A 25,208-nucleotide genomic window follows, 5' to 3' on the forward strand; every position below is an offset into this window, starting at 1 on the left:
CTTCTCCACACCAAGGCTTTCAGAGTCAGGTTATTTTAGATCAGCACAACAGAGGCACTTCTGAGAATTCAGCAGCAAACGGGACCACACCATAACAAAGCCATTTCTATAGTTAGCCTAACTATAGCCTAACTATAGGCTATAGTTAATATTGAAATCTTCAAGGCATGGAAAAAGTTGAAAATAAAATTAAGTTGTTAAAAAATTCTACAGATTATATGTATAGCAGAGCTTTCAAACTTACAAATAACATGAAATACCAAAATAATAAATAGGTTTTCACTTTTCTCTTTCTCTCTCTTCCCCCTCCCATTCACACACACACACACCTTTTATGTGTTAAGCCAGATAGTTATATGAAAATCAGGTAATATGTTTTAAAATAATATCTCAAAATTCAGATCAAACAATATTGTACTTCATGAATTTTTAGAAAAACCTCATAAATGATCTATTGGTTTCACTATATTTGATGCTATTGAATAATGTTATGATTTGGATTTTTTGTTTTTAGTGGGGTTTTTAACTTTGATTGAAGTATTTGCTTCAGATTTACTGAAAGTAGAATTAATGGGGTTTTTTTGAAATTCTACTTTTAGACCTGGGGGGTGAAGGTTCAGAATCAGATGTGTTCACAGTAATGGATGCTAATTCCACTGATCCTGGTTCAAGAGGTCCCAGTGACACTTGTATAACAACTTTTGTTTCAGGAGGCAATCCTTCTAGTTGCTTAGGCTTCTTAAACATTTGATGACACTGGGTCTTGTGCTCCATTTTCTCCTTGAAAGTTAAAAACTGTAGCCGGCATTTGGAACACTGGTGAACACTCTTTTCCCAGTGTCCTCTATAATGACACATGTATGGTGTTGCAGTTTTGAAAATTTTGAGACAAAATGGGCAAAGCAAATTCTTAGTGTTTTCGTGGTATGTTCTGAAATGTGTTTCTACATCAGCAAAGGCTGATGACCTGTAATTGCAGACCTGGCACACATAGGGCATTTCACCAGGCTTATGATTGTCCTTCATGTGCTGTAAGAGAATCTGATCTGTTTCAAAAGACAACTCACAGATTTTACAGACTGCAGAGGGCTCCTGGAAAGTATGGACACTTTCAATGTGACATTGCAGCTGGAAGGGAGTGGGAAACTGGCGGTAGCAGTGCTGGCAGGTAGTATGGTTTTTCCAGCTGTCACCCCTCTGCTTTTCAAGTTCCAAATGGTGCTTCATGTGATTCATAAACTTGACATTTTTTAGAACTTTCAAGCAGCTGAGGCATTTAAAGGCTGTGTGAGTCTTCTGTTCTGGCTGCCCATCTCCTGTATGCTGTCCATAGTAAAAGTCACGAAGTAACACGATCAGATTTCCTTTCGTGGGATCAACAGTCTTGTTTTGACTTGCTAGACTTGAAAAGTCTGTTTTTGCCAGTCCATTTTCCCCAGAAGGACTTATAGGCTTGCAATGAACACTGTCCTTTGGAAAAGCTGTTGGACAAGGTTCTCTGTTCTGAACATGGCTTAATGAGGTATGAACACTGTCTGAGGGTGTGCTTTGCTGAGCTGTCATTGTATGAAAGATACCTGAAGGGGCCAGAGCTAAAGAGTGTCCCCCTATGATTCCATTGAGTTTAGGCCTTTTGGGATTTGTGCTATTTGTTTCAGAAGTGGAAAGTCGCTTTGTTACACGAGGACTTTTATTCATACCTCCTGTAGAAAGTGCTGCTCCTACTGGATGCTGCAATGAACTTGTGAAGGTAATCAAAGGAGGAGAACATAACTCTGAAGAGCTAATAGGCACGACTTGTGGTGAATTATTTTTATAATCAGGTTTAGACAAAGGCTCAATAATAATAGGACTATCTGTTGATCTTGATTCAGAGTCAGAAACTGGTAAGACAGTCATTGTTTCTGATGTAGGCATCACATGACTTACAGGCTGCAATTTGTGAGCATTATCTTTTCTGAAGTGACCAGACTGTTTTCTCCTTGAACACGAACCTGGGGTAACTCTGTTCAATATGTTTGAAACAACTGGTTTTGAATTTGAGGTCATCCCAACAAAGATCAGCTCAGCATCTTCATTTACATGTTCCACCCCAACAAAGATCAGTTCATCATCTTCATCGTCTACTTGTTTGGTTTCTTCTATGCTTTTCTGTGGTTCTGGCTCTTGTTCTTCACATAACATACATGGTGGTTCCATTTTCTAAATTTTTTTATTCTTGAAGGGTGTGGCCACAGGTCCCAGTGCTTCCTTTATATAAACTGCCACCTAAGTATAAACATACTACACATCAGTTAAGTACAGAAAAATACGTTATTTAATTCTCTCCAAAACTCTAGGGTATTTATAAACATCCTTATTTTACAGATAAGGACACTGAGAGTCAAAGAGGATAAATGACAGCTTAAAAACCTATGATTACAAGTCTATACAACTCTAGAATCATAGCTTTGCCTTATGCTGATTTTGATCTCTTCTATTAAAAAAAGAAAAAAAACCCAGAACTCCAACAACTAATCACTAGGTGAAATCACATGTAAAGGATGAGTATTTTTACAAAAGCACCATTGTGCAGTGTTTAGAAACATGGGGTCTGGAGTCAAAGAAGATTAAGCTGGAATTCTAACCAGCTACATCTGTTTTGGAAAATTTATAACTTTTAAATGTGTTTCTGTATCTTAAAGGCAAAAATCCTTATTTCTTAGACTTAAAGTAACAGCTCTTTTTAAAAAGCATCGGGACTTCCCTGGTGGCGCAGTGGTTAAGAATCTGCTTGCCAACGCAGGGGACACGGGTTCAAGCCCTGGTCCGGAAAGATCCCACAGGCCGCGGAGCAACTAAGCCCGCAAGCCACAACTACTGAGCCCACGTGTCACAATGATTGAAGCCCGTGTGCCTAGAGCCCATGCTCCGCAACAAGCTAAGTTACTGCATTGAGAAGGCTGCGCACCGCAACAAAGAGTAGCCCCCCCTCGACGCAACTAGAGAAAGCCGCGCAACAACAAAGACCCAACGTAGCCAAAAATAAATAAATAAATAAATTTATTTGAAAAAAAGAAAAAGCATCAAATATTCAATGGCATCTTGTTTTGTAGTAGAATTGGAAGAAAATTTATATTAAATGCACATATCTAAATTGATTCACACATACTGATTTCATATATGTTAATATAGAAAAGAAGTGTCAACTTCAAAGAATAGAGTAAGAGTACCTACATATGGTCAACAAATAGCATAATTCAATGTCAAGCGCTTAGCACAGGCTAGCAAATTGGGAATGAACTCTCTTGATAATCTCACCCCAACTCAACACTGATGTCTCCTAAACTTCTCCCTCTAATCCTGACTTCCCCACTAAACTTAAATCCAACAGTGCTTTGTCCCTCACTCCACCTGTCTCTTCACATAGTAGGCAAAGTAATGCTGTTCAAACAAATTAGACTGCATCACTGCTCAGCTCAAAACCTTCCAATGCCTTTCTCGTTCACTCAGTAAAAGGCCAAGTCCTTCCAATGCTTATAAGACCACACTTCCAACCCTACATACTGTCCCCTGCAATTATCTCATACTCCTCTCCCCCATCCACTTCACTCTAACCACACTAACCTCCTTGCTATTTCTTGAACAAACTAAACACCTTACCTTACTTAGAGTCCTTATATTTGTTGTCCCTCTATTATGAATGCTCATCATCCAGATGCCTACATGGCTGGCCCCTCACCGCCTTCAGGGCTCTGTTCCAAGCCTTCTTCTCAGAGAGGTTCTCAAATACTCCAACCAACCTCTAATTCACATTCCCAATTTCTCTTCCCTTCTCTTCCACCTATAAGCCTTTATCACCACCTAATATATTATAAACATTATTTATCTTGATTATTTTCTATTGTCTATCCAGTAAAATGTAAACTCCAAAGGGCAGGAATTGTCTTTTGTTGACTGCTGGATCACCAGCACAACGACCATTGCCTAGCATAGCATGGGAGCTCAACAAATACAAAATTTGTTAAATGAATTAATAAATAGTAACTCTCATCAATATGAACTTTTATTTGTAGAGCAGAGTGTGCTCCATTAATTCCATGTTTTCTATCAATTTACTCTGAGAACCTTGTCCGCATCAGAAATTCACATGTTGAAGCCCTAACCCCCAAAGTGATGGTATTTGAAGATGGGGTCTTTGGGGGATAATTAGGTTTAGATAAGGTCATGAGGGCCCTCGTGATTGGATTAGTGCCAAGAAGAGACATCACAGAGCTTGCTTCCTCTCTATCTCCCCCAACACCCCCCCAAATGTGAAGACACAGGAAGAAGGTGAAAGAGAGCCCTCAGTGGGGAACCAAATCATCCAGCACCTTGATCTTGGACTTTCCAGCCTTCAAAACTGTGGGAATAAATTCTGTTGTTTTTAAAAAATAAAAATAAACTGGGTTCCAATAACATTGCTGAACTTTCACCTAACTGATCTTAGTAGAATTTTTAGCTGTTGACCATACTGATTAACTTTTCATCCAACCAATCATCCGAGATGAAAAATTAATTAAGAGTGGAGAAAGAATGATACATAAAACAAATAAGTTAATGAATGTGTTCATTTAGGACAAGAGTAACAACAAACCATGGGAATTTTCTTATCACTTCTCCTCTAGTGTCCTTATTTTCTACAATTACCAGAATCTTGAGAATTCGGGGTAGGGAGGTTGGACATGCCAAGACCTGCTAGATCTAAGGGATGAGTCCTCAAAAATCACTTCATTTCCCCCACCAAGAAAGTTGCCAAGGGCTGTGGAAGGAGCCAATGAGAGGTTTCACTCCAAAAATAGCTGAGAGAACAGTGGGTGATGACCCACCTCCCAGGTTATTCCTCTGCATTTCAACAACGGCCCTTTATATGGGTTTTGTTATAGCCACACACCAGATTTTTTCAGGCAACAGTCCCTCTTAAGTAACTTCCTGAGATTACGCCACTAGGACTCCTCTGGTACCTACCCTCACCATCTTCCCTTGCCCCTGACTCTTTTGACCCATTACTGCTCCTCCAGATTCTTGTCCCAACCCCGTCACTCTCTCCCCACCACAGCACTCAAGTCCCTTCTCCACCACTCCTTCTTCCCTCTACTCCATTAACCCCATACAGTTGCTGCCTTAGAATTCAACATCCATTAAACACAGACCCTTGGGGGAAATGGGAGTTTCACGGGATCCTTAAAACTGCCATAAACATTTGGATTCTATCCTAGGGCAACTGAGCAAAACAAAAGTAATTTTTTCATAAATATTTTTTAACAAATATTTTTTCACAAATAAGCTCAGGATGATAAAGGAACGCAAAAATAGAGTCTAATCTAGCCTGGGAGTCTAGGAGGAGAACAACTATTAAGCCAAGGTTGTTCATTGTCAAAAAACATGACTACTTCTATAGAATGGACTGAGAGAAAAAGTAAGGATTTACAGACCCTCACCACCATTTCCACTCTTCTTTTTTTATTTTATTTTTGAGGTCGCCCTGACGTAAACCCCCTTCCATCACCTGAGGGCTTCTCTCTTCTAAAAAATTTATTTATTTATGGCTGTGTTGGGTCTTCATTGCTGCGCACAGGCTTTCTCTAGTTGCCGTGAGCAGGGGCTACTCTTCCTTGCAGTGCACGTGCTTTTCATTGCAGTGCCTTCTCTTGTTGCGGAGCATGGGCTCTAGGCGCGCGGGCTTCAGTAGTTGTGGCACGCGGGCTCAGTAGTTGTGGCTCACGGGCTCTAGAGCGCAGGCTCAGTAGTTGTGGCGCACGGGCTTAGTTGCTCCGCGGCATGTGGGATCTTCCCGAACCAGGGTTCGAACCCATGTCCCCTGCATCGGCAGGTGGATTCTTAACCATTGTGCCACCAGGAAAGTCCCACCATTTCCACTATTGCTACCTCTCTGACCTCTCCTCTCTCTACTCTAACATTCATTCACTCCAGTCCAGCTACAGTGGCTTCCTTGCTGCTCCCTTCAAAGTCTCCACCTGAAATTCTTGTCTTCCAGATATCCCCATGGCTAACACTTCTATCTCCTTCAAGTCCATGTCCAAACCTACCTATTCCAAGAGACTTACTCTGACCACCTTATCTAAAATCACAACACTCCTACCTACCCAACATTCAATCCTATGACCCTACTCTTATTATATTTTTCCTAGTTTCATAACATCACCTTTTACTTCACAAGAGAATGTACATATTTATTATATTGACTATCTTTCTTCCTCCACTGAACTGTTAGTTCCTTCCACAGGAGAAATTCTGTTTTGTTTTTTAGTTTGTTTTTGTCTGTTTTGTTCACTGATTTCTCCCAAGGGCCAAGAGCAGTCCTGGCATACAATAAGCACTCAAATATTCATTAAAAGAAAATAATTATCTAGAAGGGGATAAAAATAATTCAACAGAAGAAGGTAGGGTGAGGGAAAAGGTAGGAAATGTTCAAACTTGGGATATAACCAATTTTCTTCAAGTCTGGGAGCCACTGAGGTGTACTGTTATACCAAATGTGAAAGCCCTGCAATCCTGGGATTCAGGAGGATGACTATGGCCAGAGGTCATTATGGGGACCAACAGTTTGGGGAAGCCTTTTCTTAGAACAGTATGGTTAGAGTACTACATTTCACCCAGGCAGGCAGGAGAGAAATTCAGCCACTTTCGCTTTTCCTTCCTTTCCTCCCAAGAGCAGCATCTTAGAAGAATCCACAAAGGAGATATAAGCAAGGGAGGAGTTCAACCTAAAAGTGGCCTGTTAGTTCTGAGGCAATTCCTTTCACTAAGACTAAGAATTTGGAGAGGGTTTGGAAGTATCAGGTGAGTGGAGAATGATTTAAAGAGAGGGGTTGTGGAGGACCACAAAAAAGACACCTTAAAAAAAAAATGACAATGTCAATTTGTTAAATGTTATGGTGATGTCAGAGGGAATGATGGAATAAGGAAAATACATAAAAGCAAAGAAAACACCAGCAAAAACTGTCAAAATCAAGCTTTCTAGATCCTGGAAATTAACCAAAGGCTTGCAAAAATCAGGATTTTTGTGGAAAACAGTTTGGTAAGTCCTCAAAAAGTTAAACACAGAATTATCATATGACCCCACAAGTCCATTTCTAGATATATACCCAAAAGAATTGAAAACGGGTACTCAAACAAGTATATCTAATGTACGTGCAAGTTTATAGCAGCACTATTCACAATAACCTCAAGGTGGAAATAACACAAATGCTCTTCAATGGATGAATGATAAACCATGTTCTACACATACAACAGACTATTATTCAACCATAAAAGGAATGAAGGCACCCCCATGTTCACTGAAGCACTGCAGGATTATTTACAACAGCCAAGATATAGAAACAACCTAAGTGACCATTGATGGATGAATGGGTAAAGAAAATGCAGCATATATATACAATGGAATATTATTCAGCCAGAGAAAAGAATGATATCTTTCCATTTGCAACAACATGAATGGACCCTGAGGGCATTACACTAAATGAAATCAGTCAGACAAAGAGAGACAAATACTGTATGATCTCACTTATATATGGAACCTAAGCAAAAACAAACAAACAAAAAACAAGCTCATAGAGCAGACTGGTGGTTGCCAAAGGCAGGGGGTTGGGGAAGTGGGCAAAACTGGTGAAGGGGGTCAAAAGGTACAAACTTCCAGTTATATTGGGGATGTAATGTACAACATGGTGACTATAGTTAATAATACTGTATTGAATATTTGAGAGTCATCAAGAGAGTATATCTTAAAAGCTCTCATCACACACACACACACAAAATTTTAACTATGTATGGTGATAGATGTTAACTATACTCATTGTAGGGATTTCACAATATAAACAAATATTAAATCATTGTGTTGTACACCTGAAACTAGTATAATGTTATATGTCAATTATACCTCAATAAAAATATTTTAATTTAATTTTAAGTAAAAAAAAAAAGAAATATTAATACATGCTACAACCTGGATAAACCCTGAAAACAAGCAAAATGAAAGAAGAAAGACATAAAAGATCACATATTGTATGATTTCATCTATAGGAAATATCCAGAATAGATAAATCCATAGAATCTAAACACAGACTGGTGGTTGCCAGCATATGGGGGAGGGGAAATGGAGAGAAATTGCTTACTGGATAAAGAGTTTTACCTTGAAATGATGGAGATGTTTTGGAACTAGACAGAGGCAGCAGATGTCCAACATCATGCATACTCTAAATACCACTGAATTGTTCACTTCAAAATCACCGATCTTACGTAAATTTCACCTCAATATATTATTTTTTAAAATAAAGAGGGGATATTACTACCAACCACACAGAAATTTAATCAAAAAACAAGGGAATACTATGAACAATTCTATTCCAACAAATTAGATGACCTAGATGAAATGGACAAATTCTAGAAAGACAAAAACTACCACACTGACTCAGTAAAAAAAAAAAAATCAATATGAACAGATCTAAAACAAGCAAACACATTGAATTAGTAATCAGAAAATTTTCCAAAAGAGAAACCTAAGATCAGATGACTACCCTTGTTAATTCTATCAAAGTGATTACAGAAAAATTAACACCAGTCCTTTATCAACTCTTTCAGAAACTAAAAGAGGAGAGAAAACTTTCCAGCTCATTCTGTGAGGCCAGTATTACTCTGATACCAAAATCAGACAAAGACATCACACACACACACACACACACACACGACCAATATCCCTTATGAATACAGAAGAATCCTCAACAAAATACTAGCAAACAAAATCTAACCACACATAAAAAAGATTATATACCATGACCACATGGGATTTATGGAGGTATGCAAAGTTGGTTTATTATAGGAAAATCAATCAACATTATACCATTTTAATAGAATAAAGGACAAAAAAAGACACCTGCCTGCAGAAAAAGCATTTGACTAAATCTAGCACCTTTTCATGATGAAAAACAAACAAACAAACAAAAAACCCTCAACAATTAGGAACAGAAGGGAACTTTCTCAATCAAAGGGTACCTGTAAAACACCCACAGCTAGCATCATACTTACTCGTGAAAGACTGAAAGCTTTCCCTCTAAGACTGGGAACAAGACAAGGATGTCTACTACCGCACTTTGACTCAATATTATACTGGAAGTTCTATAACCAGGACAATCAGGCAAGAAAAAGGAGTTAAAAAAAAAAAAAAAAGGGCTTCCCTGGTGGCACAGTGGTTGAGAATCTGCCTGCCAATGCAGGGGACATGGGTTCGAGCCCTGGTCTGGGAAGATCCCACATGCCGCGGAGCAACTAGGCCCGTGAGCCACAATTACTGAGCCTGCGTGTCTGGAGCCTGTGCTCCGCAACAAGAGAGGCCGCGATAATGAGAGGCCCGTGCGCCACGATGAAGAGTGGCCCCCACTTGCCACAACTAAAGAAAGCCCTCGCACAGAAACGAAGACCCAACACAGCCATAAATAAATAAATAAATAAACCCAAAGTTTAAAAAAAAAAAGATGTAACACTCAAGATTTCAGCTTTAAAAAAAAACAAAGAAGTAGCAGCATTCAGAATGGAAAAGGAAAAAGTAAAACTATATTGGAGATGACATGATTTTGTATATACAAAATCCTGAGGAATCCACAAAACAAGTATTAGAATTAAATGGTTGCAGAATACAAGATCAATATAAAAAAATCAATTATGTTTCTATACAGTAGCAATAAATGTTCTGAAAATGAAAGTAAATAAACACTTCCATTTACACTGTTACAAAGAATACTTATCAGAAAGAGAAAGACAAATATCATTATGATATCACTTATATGTGGAATCTAAAATAAGACACAATTGAACTTATCTATGAAACAGAAACAGACTCACAGACACAGAGAACAGACTTGTGGTTGCCAAGGATTGTGGGGAGGGATGGATTGGGAGTTTGGGATTAGCAGATGCAAACTATTACATATAGAACGGATAAACAACAAGATCCTACTGTATAGCACAGGGAACTATATTCAATATCTTGTGATAAACCATAATGGAAAAGAATCTGAAAAAGAATGTATATGTACAACTGAATCACTCTGCTGTACGGCAGAAACTAACACAACACTGTAGATCAACTATACTTCAATAAAATAAATTTTTGAAAAAAGAATACTTAGGAATAAATTTAATAGAAATGCAGCGCTTTTTTATTCTGAAAACACTGAATTATACTAAATACATTGTTCAAGCAATTAAAGACCTAAATAAATGTAAAGACATCCCACATTCATGGATCAGAAGATTTAATATTGTTAAAATGGCAAGACTCCCACAACTGATCTATCAAAATCTTGGCTAGCCTTTTCACAGAATTGAAACTCATATGGAAATTCAAGGAACTCAGAATAACCAAAACAATCTTGAAAAAGAAAAAACTGAAAGATTCAGACTTTCTGATTTCAAAACTTACTACAAAGCTATAGTAATCAAGAAATGTGGCACTGGCATGAGGATAGAAACAGATCAATGGAATAGATCAATGGAATAGAATTCAGAGTCCAGAGAAAAACCCATGCATTAATGGTGAACTGATTTTCAGTAAGATTACCAAAATAATCAGTGGGGAACAGATAAATCTTTTCAACAAATGTTGATGGAACAACTGGACATCCATATGTGAAAGAATGAATGAAGTTGGGCCCCCGCTCACACCATATATATAAAAAGTAACTCAAAATGGATTGTGAAACTAAAAGTAGAGCTAAAACTAAAAAAACTCTTTAAAGAAAATTGGAGTAAATGGTTTCTTAGAGAAGACACCGAAAGAATAAATGACAAAGGAAAAAATAACAGGACTTCATCAAATTGACAACTTTTGGACTTCAAAGGACACCGTCATGAAAGTAAAAAGATAACCCACAGAATGGGAGAAAAATATCTGTAAATCATATATGTGACTAGGAACACATATATATGTGATACATATACATTGATATGTTATAAGGGACACATATAGATACTAACATGTGTGATAAAAGAATATATAAAGATCTTTTATAACAGAAGAATAAAAAAACAACTCAATTAAAAAATTGGCAGAGGACCTGAATAGATATTTCTCCAAAGATGATATAAAATGGCTAGCAAGTATATGAAGAGATGCTCAACATACTAATCATCAGAGAAATGTGAATGTAAACCACGGTGAAAGATCACCTAACACCCATCAGGATGGCTACTAGAAGGAAGGAAGGAAGGAAGGAAGGGAGGGAGGGAGGGAGGGAGGGAAGGAAGGCAGGAGAAAGGAAGGGGAGGGGAGGGAAACTGTTGGCAAGCATGTACAGAAACTGTATCCTTGTGTGCTATGGATGGATTGTAAATAGTGCAAATGCTGTGGAAAACAGTATAAAGGCTCCTCAAAAAGTTAAAAATATAACTACCATATGATCCAGCAATTCCACTTTTGGATATAGATCCAAAAGAAATGAAAGTGGGGTCTCTAAGAGATATTTGCACATCCATGCTCACAGCAGCACTATTCACAATAACTAAGAGGTGGAAGCAACCTAAATGTCCATCAGCTGATGAATGAATTTTTAAAATGTGATATATACATACAACGGAACATTATTTAGCCATAAAAAAGAAATTCTGCCACATGCTACAATATGCATGATCCTTGAAGACATCACATATCATGCTAAATGAAATAAGCCAGTCATAAAAACAAATACTGTATGCTTCCACTTACGTGAAGTATCCAAAGTAGTCAAAGCAATAGAAAAGAAACAGAAAGTAGAATGGTGGATACTATGGTCTAGCAGGAGAGGGAAAAGTTTGTTGTTTAATGGGATGGGTAGTTTCAATTTTACAAGATGAAAAGATCTAGAGATCTGTTTCAAAACAATGTAAATGGGGAATTCCCTGGCGGTCCAGTTGTTAGGCGCTTCCACTGCAGGGAGCCTGGGTTCGATCCCTGGTTGGGAACTATCCTGCAAGCCGTGCAGCGTGGCAAAAACAAGAAAACAAAAAAGAAAAAAAAATGTGAATATACTTAACACTTAAAAATGGTTAAGATGGGGCTTCCCTGGTGGCGCAGTGGTTAAGAATCTGCCTGCCAATGCAGAAAACACGGGTTCGAGCCCTGATCTGGGAAGATCCCACATGCCGTGGAGCAACTAAGCCCGTGTGCCACAATTACTGAGCCTGCGCTGTGGAGCCCGTGTGCCACAACTACTGAAGCCCGCGTGCCTAGAGCCTGTGCTCCGCAACAAGAGAAGCCACCGCAATGAGAAGCCCACACACCACAACAAAGAGTAGCCCCATTCGCCACAACTAGAGAAAGCACATGCCCAGCAACAAAGACCCAATGCAGCCAAAAATTAAATAAAATAAATAAATCTTTAAAAAATGGTTAAGATGGTAAAATTTGTTATATGTTTTTTACAACAATAAAAAAAATTTTTTTAAACAGGCAAAGGATTCGAAGAGACATTTCACCAAAGAAGATGCTATACAAATGGCCAATAAGCACAGGAAATACTGCTTAACATGATTAGGAAAATGTAAATCAGTCACAATGAGATACTCCTTCACACCCACTAGGTTGGCTATAATCAAAAAGAGCAACAATAACAAGTGCTGCAGAGGATGTGGAGAAATTGGAATCCTCATATATTGCTGGTGCAATTGCTATAAAGTGGTACAACCACTTTGGAAAACAGTTTGGCAATACCTCAAAAATTAAATATAGAGTTACCATATGATCCAGCAACTTCACTCTTAGGTATATACCCATAAAAATTGAAAACGTTAAGTCCCCGCAAAAACAATGTTAACAGCAGCATTCCTCACAATAGCCACAAAGAGCACACAATCCAAATGTCCATTAACTGATGAATGGATAAACAAAACTGTGGTATATGCTTACAATGGAATACTATTCAGCCATAAAAACAAACAAAGCACTGCTGTATATCTATGACATGGATGAACCTGAAAACATGCTAACTGAATAAAGCCAGACACCAAAGGTCACATATTGTATGTGAGAGAATTGTATGTAGAGGAGAATCAGGAAAGAGAAGCATCCTGTAATCTAAATGAAAAATTATTTTCAGGGGGGAGGAAATGAACTACTTTGATAAATGCTGCCAATAAATCAAATAAAATAAAAACTAAAAATTGACCATTGAGTTAAACACTGTGGAATTCATTAGTGACCTTGACAAGAGTGGATTTAGAGGAAAACAAGAGACTTGGAGATAACAAATATGGCCAACTCTGTAGAAGTTTTCCTATAACTAGCAAATATGAAATAAAACAAGCAGAAGGGGGATGTGCCATTAAAGATGGATTTTTTAATGCGAGATGACATAATAATCAGCCTGTTTGCTGATGGGAACCATCCAGAGAAACAGAAAACGTAATCCGAAGAAGAGACTTGCTAGAATATCCTTGAACAAACAAGAATTGATTGGATCTAGTACACAAGAAGTGTACACAAGCCAAATAATTCACTCATAGTAACAGACCTGAGACCATATGAAGAAAGGCTGGCATGGTGGATTAATGGGTATGGTAGCCAGCCTCCAAGATGGCCCCAAATGAATCCCGCCTCCTGGTATTCTCAATCCTGTGTAGCTCTCCCTCACACTATCACAGGGTTGACCTGTGAGACTAAGCAAAGACAGAAGTGAAGGTGTGTAACTTCTGAAAAAGACTCTGCACTTCATCTTGGGTGCAAATTCTTTCCTGAATCACTCGCTCTGGGGGAAGCCAGCAGCCATGACATGAGCAGCCCCATGGAGAGGCCCAGAGAGTGAGGAACTGAGGCCCCTTGCTAACAGCCAAGTGACTGAAGTTAGATTCAACAAAAGTCAAGGAGAGACCCTGAGGCAAAACCACCCAGCTAAGCCACTCCTGGATTCTAGACCAGTGAGATAATATGTTTTTTCAGGCTATTAAGTTGTGAGATAATGTGTACAACACAGACATTTCAAGTTACCATATCATTCATATGTCGTACTTGCAACTCTGAACTGTCATACACAGAATAGCTCTCCTATAAATACAGCAAAATTTAAAAAACAAGCAAACGAGAAAAACAAAACGGGAATTCCCTGGCAGTCCAGTGGTTAGGACTTAGCACTCTGACCGCTGGCGCCCCAGGTTCAGTCCCTGGCTGGGGGACTAAAATCCCATAAGCCACGCGGCGCAGCCAAAACAAAACAAAACACGGCAAAACTGACATGCCATGAAGCATGTATAGTCAAATCAAACTTGTATAGTCAAGCCAAGGACTCAAAGTTGTACCAGCGATAGATAAGTAACTATACAAGGGAGCTGTATGCACAGTTTGCTGGGCATAAAGCTACCTATAGTCTTGTTTACTGGCATGAAGTGAACTCAGATACCCCACCCATCCAGTCACATTCAATTACTTCATGAAATAAAACCCTTAAGGAAAAGGGTACAGAAATGAACAAACTAATCCCATGGAATCATGTTAAATCACAACACATTTACTCTGAATGAACCACTTTATTTATTTATTTGGCCGTGCCACGTGGCTAGTGGGATCCCAGTTCCTCGACCAGGGACTGAACCCGGGCTACTGCAGTGAAAGCCCAGAATCCTAACCCGGAGGCCACCAGGGGACTCCCATCACTTTATTATTTTAATACATTAGCTGAAACCTTAGGCCACGTGCATCAGCCCATGTTAGCCTCACTGCATGGTAGAAGTCAGCTTAAAAATCCATGGTGCTCTTACTTTTTTCCCTTTCATAACAGCAGGTGAAAGCCGGCCCCCAGCCCCCTGCCCCTTTTTAAGGCCGCAACTTAACAGGGCTCCAGAATGAGCTGAACCAGTGAGTGCCCTGAAGTCATCACACACATTCTGGGTCGGCTCCCACCCACGCAGGAGAACGTTCTCTGGGCAGCAACGTGTTAGCCCGGGAGAGAACAGGAAAAACGCTGAGGGTAAAAAAGATACCACTCTGGGGGCTTCTCTGGTGGCGCAGTGGTTAAGAATCCGCCTGCCAATTCAGGAGACACGGGTTCGAGCCCTGGTCCAGGAAGATCCCACATGCCACGAAGCAACTAAGCCCGTGCGCCACAGCTACTGAGTCTGTGCTCTAGAGCCTGAGAACCACAGCTATTGAGCCCGTGTGCTGCAACTACTGAAGCCCATGCGCCCTAGAGCCCGTGCTCCACAAGAGAAGCCACCGTAATGAGAAGCCCGCGCACCACAACGAAGAGAAGCCCCCGCTCGCCACAACGAGAGAAAGCCCATGTGCAGCAACAAAGACCCAACACAGCCATAAATAGATAGATAGATAGATAGATAGATAGATAGATAGATAGATAGATAGATAGATAGATAGATAGATGATAGATAGATAGATAGATAGATAGATACCACTCCGGTCCTCATTAGAAAGACGTCTGTCACCTTACCTCAGGCGCGCCCTGAAAACCTGGGGGCTTGAGATTTTCCAGGCAGGAGCAGGTCGCATCCTAGAGACCAGCAGAGAGAAGGGTCAGGGTGAGTCACGTGTTACGGGAACATTCTATCCCCCAGGCCCTAGCTGGTCCTGCCCTGAGCATGTTTACCAGGCGTCTCACACTCAACCAGAGAACAGAATCTCGAACAAGCCTCTTCCTCCAACCTCCCCTCTCTCAGTAAAAAACACCTCATCTGCCACCTGCCCAAACCAAAAGCCTGGACCTCGGGGGCCCAGGGGGGCTCCCACAGGGGGCGGGGGCGGGCCGAGGCCCAGTCAACAAGAAAATAGCCCAGGCGCAGCGGCAGGGGAGAAGCCACTAGATCGATTTGGTTTTTGTTTTTTCAGTTGCGCCCTCCGGACAGCGCCTGGGCCCACGGATCTCCAGAACCCCGCCGGGCCCGGGTCACAGAACTGCCCTGACATTGTTTTGTGTTGTAATGTATTAGGACACCTCGGCGGGGCCGGAGGCCTGACAGGCCCTTCCCCGGAGGCCGGCTCGGCCCACCCCTGGGGGAGGGAGGCTGACGGAGAGCGGCGCCCGCCCAGATTGGGGAAGGGAGAGGGTGAAAGGGATCTCAGGGCCTGGGCCTCACCCTCCCTCCTGAGGGCCCGCGGCCCCACACAGGCCGCCGGAGCCGTGCCAGGCCCGCCGCTCGTGAGGACCCGAGAAACCCTCCCCTCGGCCCTCAGGGACCGCTCCGGCAGCGCCACGGTCCCCGTCGGAGGCGGAGCCAGAACGGCCGGCAGCTCACCGGCCCTGAGGCGCTCCCCGGCCCTGAGGCGCTCCCGGGGCGAAGCCTGAGGCGACTACGCCTCCTCAGGCCCCCGGCGCCGCAGACGCCGCCACCGCCCGCGCCCCCGCTGGCGCGCCCGCTGTCACCTGTGATTGGCTGCCAGGTGCCGGCGCGAGGTCGGGCGCTGCGGTCTGATTGGCAGCGAGGCCGGGTGGGCGCATGCGCGCTCTCTAGCGCCCCCCGGTGGCAACCGCTGGGGGCGGGGTCAGGCTGAACCTGTGTCTCCAAGGTCTTGGGCTGTCAAGACGCCAGAATTCGCCAGGGCTCAGGGTAAAGAGCGGGCTCCCAGTGCATCAGGGTAGTCCAGCTCTTGCAATCCTCAGGTGTGATCCCTCTCCCATAAAAGCACTATCTGCCTGCCCCTTGCTTAAGGAACTTGACCACGCAACTGGGTGTTGAAGCCCATCCTCTTGGACTTGCATTTGGGGCCAATCCAGTGCAACCTGCCACCTGTTTTTGTACAGCCTGCAGCGAGCTTAAAAAAGAACTTTACAATTAAAAAAAAATTGTTTTTATTTTAGAGCTTTGCATTTTTTAATGGCTGGGGAAAACCACAAAGAGAATATTATTTTGTGACAAGTGAAAATTATATGAAATTCAATTATCAGAGTCCTTAAAGTTGGAACAGGGACTTGCTTGTTCCTTTAGTTATCGTCTATGGCTGCAAAGTCAATTAATTGCCAGAGATCATATTTGCAAGCCTAAAGTATTTATTATTTGGTCCTTTACAGAATCTTTTTTAAGTGCCCTGTTCTGCTGGAATCTCCTAGTAATCGTCTGAAAAAAAAAAAGTTTTTGGTTTACTCTATAATGCTATTTTCTTCTCTATTATATTCATTTTCCATTCTTTATTATTTCCTTCCTTCTTATCGCTATAGGTTTGTTCTGTTGCTCTTCTTTACAACTTTTTGAGATAAATGCCTAACTCATTTATTTGTAACTGATTTCTCTTGTATGTAATGCTATAAATTTACCTTAATTTACTAAAGTACCAATTTAACTGTGTCCCACAATTTTTGCTTAATAATATGTTCATTATCATTCACTTCCAAGTATATCCTAATTTCCATGTATATCCTAATATCCTAATACTCTCTTCTTAAAACAAGGGTTATGTATTATATACTAATATATTTATTTTCTAAATCTACGGGATTTTAAAAGCTGTTTCTTTATCAATTTCTCATTTTGTTGCATTATGGTCAGATCACACAGTCTAAATATTATTGATCCTTTGATTTCCATTCAGTGAAGTATACCATAGTCAAAATGAAGAGGAAGTAATGTAGAGAAAATATTTGCAATGTCTAAAATGTGTATATGTGAAATGACCTCCTTTAGGCCTCACAATTACTCCAATACCTTTCAGTAAGTTACCATCAACTAAGCTCCAGGCTTTATTCAAATTTCACTAGTTTTTCCACAAATGTCCTTTTTCTGTTCCAGATTCCCATATAGGATACCAAATCACATTTAATTATAAGACCTCCTTAGCTTACTCTGGTCTATGGCAGTTTCTTAAACGTTCCTTGTTTTTCATGACTTTTGACAATTTTCAGGAATCCTTAAGTGTCGGGTATTTTGCCAAATGACTCTCAGTTTGAGTTTGATGTGTTTCTCCCGGTTACACTGGGGTTTATAGGTTTTTAGAACTATACCGCAGAGGTGACGTATCCTTCTCATCACTTCCCATCAGGGATACATACTATCAATATGACTTACCACTAGTTTCTCCACTGTAAAGTTACTTTTCTCCCCCAGCCATATTCTATTCTTTGGAAACAAGTCACTAAATCCAAACTACACTTAGGGAGGGGCAAGGAATCTCACTGAGGGGAAACATCTATGAGATACACAAATTATCGAGTACACAAATTAATTGGAACTCATTTGTAAGGAAGATCTGTTTCTTCTAGCTTTACCTTTTAATTTTAAATTAATCAAATTGAGTAAAATTAAAAATTTAATATCTCAGTCACACTAGCTACATTTCACCAGCTCCATAGTCACATGTGGCATATTGGACAGAGCAGATATAGAACATTTCCATCTGAAATTTCCAGTGGTTAGGACTCCACACTTCCACTGCAGGCAGTACGGATTCGATCCCTGGTCAGGGAGCTAAGATCCCGCAAGCCTCGCAGCATGGCCAAAAAGAAAATTCTACAAGATGAATACTCCAACCAAAAAATGGGCAAATGATATGAACAGGCCACCTCACAGAAGAGAAAAATACACATTTATACATGTGAAAAGCTGATCATCCTTATTAGGAAATAAATGTTACATTACATTTTAGGAAATAAATGTAACAATAACATTAAAAAAAAAATTCCATCACTGCAGAAACTTCTGTGGACAGCACTGACTTAGACCATTCTTCTTTTAAAACATAATGCACTTAAACATATGAATTTCTTCTAAGAACTGCTTTAGCTCTGTCCCATAAATTTTGCTGTTTTCAATATCATTCAGTTCACATATTTTCATTTTTTCCATAGTGATTTCTCATAGGAGCTACAAGTTGTTTAGAATCAGAACCAGGACTAGGGTGAGCCTAGACCACAACATTAAAGAGGATTGTGAAACACAGGCATGGCACGTTTGCGCTTTGGGCTCCTGGCAACCCTTACTCTGGCCCTAGCCCTGTTTGCTTCATTATATTGCTTCATTTCAAAACTTTGGGTTTTTTTTCCTTAATTATCTTTCTGTTTGTTTTTTTTTGTTTGCTTGTTGTTTGTTTTGTTTTTGGCCATGCCTCAAGACTTGTGGGATCTTAGTTCCCTGACCAGGGATTGAACCCTAGCCCTCAGCAGTGAAAGCACCAAGTCCTAACCACTGGACCGCCAGGAATTCCCATATCTTTCTGTTATTGATTTGCAGCTCAATTTTCCTGCAATCAGTGGGTAGTTACAAAAAGCCCTATAACTCATGTCACAATCGATGAACTATAGTACACGAGCTTGAGAACAAGATAAGAATGTTCACTATAACCACTGCAGTACAACAAAACACCTGGAATAGCCAAGATAATTTTCAACACCAAAGCTGGAGAACTTAAACTCCCAGATATCTGTATTAGGGTTCTCCAGAGAAACGCAACCAATAGGATATAGAGGGATACATGAGGAGGTATGTTATGGGAATTGGCTTATGTTAAGTTCCACCATATGCTGCCTGCAAACTGGAGAACCAGGAAAGCCAGTGATATAACTCAGTCCAAATCTGAAAGCCCAAGAACCAGGAGCTTTGATGTCCAAAGGAGAGATGGATGTCCCTTCCTTCTCCTTTGTTCTCTTAGGAATGAACCCACATCCCATCTTAGGGACCATCCACATTCTCTTGGATGATGCCCACCCACATTGCTGAGGATTTATATTTTTACTCAGTCTACTGATTCAAATGCTAATCTCTTCTGAAAACACCCTCACAGACATACCCAGGAATAATGTTTACCTAGCTATCTGAGCATCCCTTAGCCCAATCAAGTCGATAAAAAAAATTAACCATCACACAAACTTAGGCAGAGCCCCAGTAATTAAGAGCTATAATAATTGTGGCATTAGCACAAGACTAGAGCACTGGACAAATGGAATGGAGTCCAGAAATACATATACAGCCATCTACCTGATTTACACAGAGCTTCCACCGCAATACAGTGGCGTGGTCTTTTTAGTAAATGGTGGTTGATTTGAATACACATATGAAAAAATTAACATTGATACCTTGATTTATCACACCATAAATTAAAAAAAATACATTTGAGCTAGATCAGACCTAACTGTGAAAAGCTATATCGTAAAATTTCCAGAAGAAAACATGAGAGGAATATGTTCTTGGCAGACAATTTCTTAAACAGAACATTCCATGAAGCACCACTCTTTGTACATATGTACACCCATGAAATCACCATCGAGGCCAAGATAAGGGACGTTTTCAGGGTCCCAGAAGTTCCCTAATGCCCTTCCCAGTTGACAGTCTATAGTTTTGTTTTTTAAGAGGAGGAGCAAGACTTGAATAGGCACTTAATAAAAGAGGGTAATATTCAAGTGGCCAATAAGCATGTGAAAAAAAAATTCTCAAAATCATTACTCATCAGGGAAATGCAGATGAAACTACAGTGCGATACCACTACAACGTCAAGAGAATAGCACTAATTGTTACTGAACAAAACTTGAGTCTGCTAGCCCGAGCTCAGTAAAGCAAATCTACTGACACCATGTTGTGATGAAGGAAAGTACTGCGTTTATTGCAAGGCGTCCAAAACGGGACCAAGCAAGAACAGGCAGCTCATGCTCAAAAGACCCAAACTCTGGGATGGCTTTCAGGGAAGGGTTTTTAAAGACAACATGAGGGAGAGGGTGGCAGGGTGTGTGATCGGCTCATGCACAATTCTTATGACCATTGGTTGGTGGTGAGGTAACCAGGTTGTATTTCAGTAGTCAACATCATCAACCTTCTGGTTCCAGCTGGTCTGGGGGTCTACATGCTGGTGGGCAGCATACAGTTAACTTCTTCTGTCTTCTGGGGGTTTTAGTTTCTGCAAAACAACTCAAGGATATGGCTCAGGATATTATCTGTAGCCCCTGAGGAGAAATTAAAGATCCTTGACTTTGTTTTATGGCTAAACTATTATTGTTTTGTCTTGCTTGCTTGATTGTTTTATTTTGTTTCTGCATTTTCTCAGTTCTCTAATTAAATTCGCTCTTTGGAACATGGGGAAAGCCTAGGACCTAAAGCTTTTCTACAAATAAGAGACAGGGACATGGGGGTGGGGGGTCTGTCCCTGGGAAGGCCCTGCAGGGTCCTGCTCAGTTATATATTGAAAAGGACTGACAGTACCAAGTGTTGGAGCTGTAGAAATGGAATTCACAGTATTGTTGGTGGGAATACACATTGTTTCAATCACTTTGAAAAAGTGTCTGGCCGTATCTACACACTAGAAAGCTAAATCTATGCAGTTTCAGAACTTCTTATATCTATATTTAGACATATAGATATAGATATCTTAAAGAAATTACTATGAAAGACAGACACACACTCATAGCAGCTTTATGCAAAATAGCAAAATTATGAGCCTCCAAGTTCAGGAACAATAAAATGGATACATAAAACTGTGCCATATTCATTCAAGGGAATTCTACTCAGCAATGAAAAAGAATGTGCCACAGCGACACACAACAAGAACGTATCTCACTTATTTAAAAGAAAACAAAGACCAGACCAAAAAAAATCTATTGTGTTATTCTATTTACTTAAAATTTAGAAACAGGAAAAACGAATCCCTGGTGGTTGAAGTCAGAAAAGTGGTTACTTTGGGGAGGAGAGGGTGGCTGGGAAGGAGCATGGAGACTTCGGAGTTACTTGACAGTGGAGAGATGAAGCAGATACAATCTCAGTCACTGTAAAGCCAGACAGGCGCTGACACTGGTTTGCTGGCATCTATGAGCCACTACGTACAGCTGACCTAGCCTCAGTTCAGCTTTTTGGGATTTCTGCAGGTGGGTAGAATATAATTTTTAGCCAGAACCCCTGCTGCAATACGTCTGGAATATCTCGTGTTCATAGCCATCCTCTTCGTAGTTTTTTCAGGTGACACTTGGGATTCAGTGTTGGTCACAATCATGGATGCTGCCTCTCTTGGTCCTGGTTGAACTGAAGTTTGGATCTTGACCTCTGTTTCAGGAGGCAACCCTTCCAGTTGCTCTGGCTTTTTAAATGGTTGATGATTCTTGGTTTGGTGCTCCATTTTCTCCTTCAAAGTCAAAAACTGTAGCCGACACTTGGAACATTGAAAGACCCTTTTGTTCCAGTGCCTCCAAGCATGATTTACGTAGGATGTCACCACTTTGAAAATTCTGAGGCAAAACAGACAAAGCAAACTGTTCGTGTTTTCATGCCATGTTCTGAAATGTGCTTCCACATCAGCAAAGGCTGACGATCTGTAATTGCAAACCTGGCACACATAGGGCATTTCGCCAGGTTTATGATTGACCTTCATGTGCTGTAAGAGAACCTGATCTGTTTCAAAGGACAATTCACAGATTTTACAGACCGAAGAGGGCTCCTGGGAAGTGTGGACACTTTCAATGTGACACTGCAGCTGGAAGGGGGTGGGAAACTGGCGGTGGCAGTGCCGGCAGGTGGTGTGGATTTCCCAGCCGTCATCCCTCTGCTTCTCAAATTCAAAATGGTTCTTCACGTGGGTCATAAACTTGACATTTTTTAGAACTTTCAAGCAGCTGAGGCATTTGAAGGTTGTGTGGGTCTTCCATTCTGGCTGCCTGTCTCCTGGATGCCGTCCATAGTAAAAATCATCAAGTAACATGATCAGATTTCCTTTCTTGGGATCAACAGTCTTGTTTTGACTTGCTAGACTCGAAAAGTCTGTTTTTGCCAGCCTTTCCAAGCTACATGCTCCATCTGGATCCATAACATGGTAACGTGCCTGGTTATATGCATGAGCCCATGGAAATGATGCCCCACTGTGAACATGGCTTGATGAGGTCGGGACACCTTCCGGGGTCATACTCGTGTTCTTTGTAGGAAGGTTACCTGGAGAGGCCATAGCTGAGGCCTGTCCCCCTGGGATTCCATGGCTGACTTTAAGTCTTTTGGGATTCCCACTGTATATATTCATATCTGAAGTGGGACATCGCTTTGAATCACGAGGACTTTTATCCTTGCCTCTTACTGAGAATGCAGCTCCAGGTAGACAATGAGGCCACGGAGAGAGCAAATCTGAGGAATTGTGAAGCACGACTTGCAGAGAGCTCATTTTATAATCAGGTTTAGACGAAGGCTCAAAAATAATAGGACTATCTACATCTCCCCATTCAGATTGAAAAGCCGGTGAAATGGCTGCTGGCTTTGACATCGGGGTCCTGCAATTTGCAGGCTGCAATGTGCAAGTGGTATCTTGACTCACGTGACCCTTCTTTCTTGTTGAGGATGAGTCCCTGGTCACTCTGTTCAAAATGTTAGAAATGACCGGCTTTGAATTTGAAATCACTCTGACGAAGAGGGTTTCAGCATCTTCATTGACATGCTCCACTCCAACAAAGATCACCTCAGCACTGTCCTCGTCCTCGTCTCTGGGTTTGGACCCTCCCATCTTCTTCTCTGGTCGTTCTGGGGCTTGTGCTTCCTCACACAGAAAGACGTGTGCCATTTTACAATCGCTTTTTGCTTGAAGTGGTCCCTTCTTCTACTGCTTTCTTTTGGCAAACTCCCACCTAAAGGCAACCACATGATATGGTCAGTACAGTTGTCCCCCCAGATCCGAGTTTTCACTCTCTGGGGTTTCAGTTAACTCTCGGTTGCTAACTGAAAATATTAAATGGAAAATTCCAGAAATAAATAACTCATAAGTTTTAAATTGCACACCATTCTGAGGAGTGTGGTGGGAGTCTCACACCGTCCTGCTTCCTCCCACCTGGGACAGTCGGTTATCAGATTGTCAAGGTATCACAGTGCTTGTGTCCAAGTCATCCTTATTTTACTTAATAATGACCCCAAAGCACAAGCAGAGTGATGCTGGCAATTCAGATATGCCAGAGAGAATCCATAAAATGCTACCTTTAGGTAAAAAGGCAAAAGTTCTCAGTTTGATTAAAAAAAAAAGAAAAAAAATTGTACGCTGATGTTGCTAAGGTCTATGGTAAGAATGAATCTTGTATCTGTGAAATTGTGAAGAAGGAAACAAATCCATGCTCGTATTGCTGTCACATTTCAAACTGCAAAAGTTATGGCCTCGGGCTTCCCTGGTGGCGCAGTGGTTGAGAATCTGCCTGCCAATGCAGGGGACACGGGTTCGAGCCCTGGTCTGGGAAGATCCCACATGCTGGGGAGCGACTAGGCCCGTGAGCCACAATTGCTGAGCCTGCGCGTCTGGAGCCTGTGCTCTGCAACAAGAGAGGCCGTGATAGTGAAAGGCCTGCGCACCGCGATTAAGAGTGGCCCCCGCTTGCCACAACTAGAGAAAGCCCTCGCACAGAAACGAAGACCCAACACAGCCATTAAATAAATAAATAAATAAATAAAAAGTTATGGCCTCAGTGCATGGTAAGTGCTTAGCTGAGATGGAAGAAACATTAAATTAGTACAATAATATTTTTGACACAGAGACCACATTCACAAAACTTTTATAACAGTGTATTGTTATAATTGTTCTATTTTATTCTTAGTTACTGTTGTCAATCTCTTACTGTGCTTTTATAAATTAAACTGCATCGTAGGTATGTTTGCATAGGAAAAAACATTGTGTATATAGGGTTTGATACTATCCATGGTAGCAGACATCCACTGAGGGTCGTGGAACGCATCCCCCCCTCCCCATCGTGGATAAGGGGGGACTATTGTATTTATTTCAAAAGACAAAATTGGTGCCTTATTTAATCATCAGCTGAAACATTGAGATAACTATTAACACCCTTATTTTATATGTGAGGAAATAGGCTCAAACCCAGTTAAGTGACATGATAATTTTAAACTTACCTCTCCAGCCCCCAGGCCCCACTTTTGCCTTATCTCCCCAGGGCGGCCCCAATGCTCCCATTAAACTCTGCAGGAGAGCTGGCATGCACCCTTTTGCTTATAGATCTCCAATCTCACTCAGAAATGCCAACCAACATGAAATGTCTAAAAGAGCCCTAAGCTATCGCCCGGGGTGCCCCTCCCTCCCTCCACTCTGTGAGTCTGGAAGGCACCAGACCCTGTACACCGATCAAAAAAAAATTTTTTTTTGGTTGCACTGCGTGGCATGCCGGATCTTAGTTCACCGACCAGGAATGGAAACCTCGTCTCCTGCAGTGGAATTCTTAACCATTGGACCGTCAGGGAAGGCCCCGGATCAAAAAAATTTTTTTAATTCCAGAAAGATCTTAAAAGTAAAACTTGAAGTTGCCTCGTGCTGGCAA

General features: G+C 41.1%; 2 protein-coding genes across 4 annotated transcripts; both read right to left on the reverse strand.

The window, feature by feature from the left end:
- Positions 1-453: 453 nt before the first annotated feature.
- LOC118879868 (zinc finger protein 280B-like) lies at positions 454-16,441 on the reverse strand. Of its 3 annotated transcripts, none has more exons than XM_036823009.1 (3): positions 16,377-16,441; positions 15,447-15,506; positions 454-2,268 (listed from the first exon to the last, which is right to left on the reverse strand). In XM_036823009.1, the coding sequence occupies exon 3, from the start codon at positions 2,197-2,199 to the stop codon at positions 568-570; it is 1,632 nt and encodes a 543-aa protein (XP_036678904.1). In that variant the 5' UTR covers positions 2,200-2,268; positions 15,447-15,506; positions 16,377-16,441; the 3' UTR covers positions 454-567. The 3 variants fall into 3 exon arrangements, with proteins under 3 accessions (XP_036678904.1, XP_036678901.1, XP_036678903.1); XM_036823006.1 differs by lacking the exon at positions 16,377-16,441 and adding an exon at positions 16,249-16,361; XM_036823008.1 differs by lacking the exon at positions 16,377-16,441 and adding an exon at positions 16,090-16,197.
- On the reverse strand, positions 16,183-24,871 carry LOC118880069 (zinc finger protein 280A-like). The gene is given in 4 exon segments (XM_036823430.1): positions 16,183-16,527; positions 22,191-22,241; positions 22,244-22,983; positions 24,787-24,871. Coding segments are annotated over 4 exon segments (1,221 nt in total).
- Positions 24,872-25,208: the final 337 nt, after the last annotated feature.

Source organism: Balaenoptera musculus, chromosome 14 (assembly GCF_009873245.2).
Source record: "Balaenoptera musculus isolate JJ_BM4_2016_0621 chromosome 14, mBalMus1.pri.v3, whole genome shotgun sequence".
In the NCBI taxonomy this organism is placed as follows: Eukaryota; Metazoa; Chordata; class Mammalia; order Artiodactyla; family Balaenopteridae; genus Balaenoptera; species Balaenoptera musculus.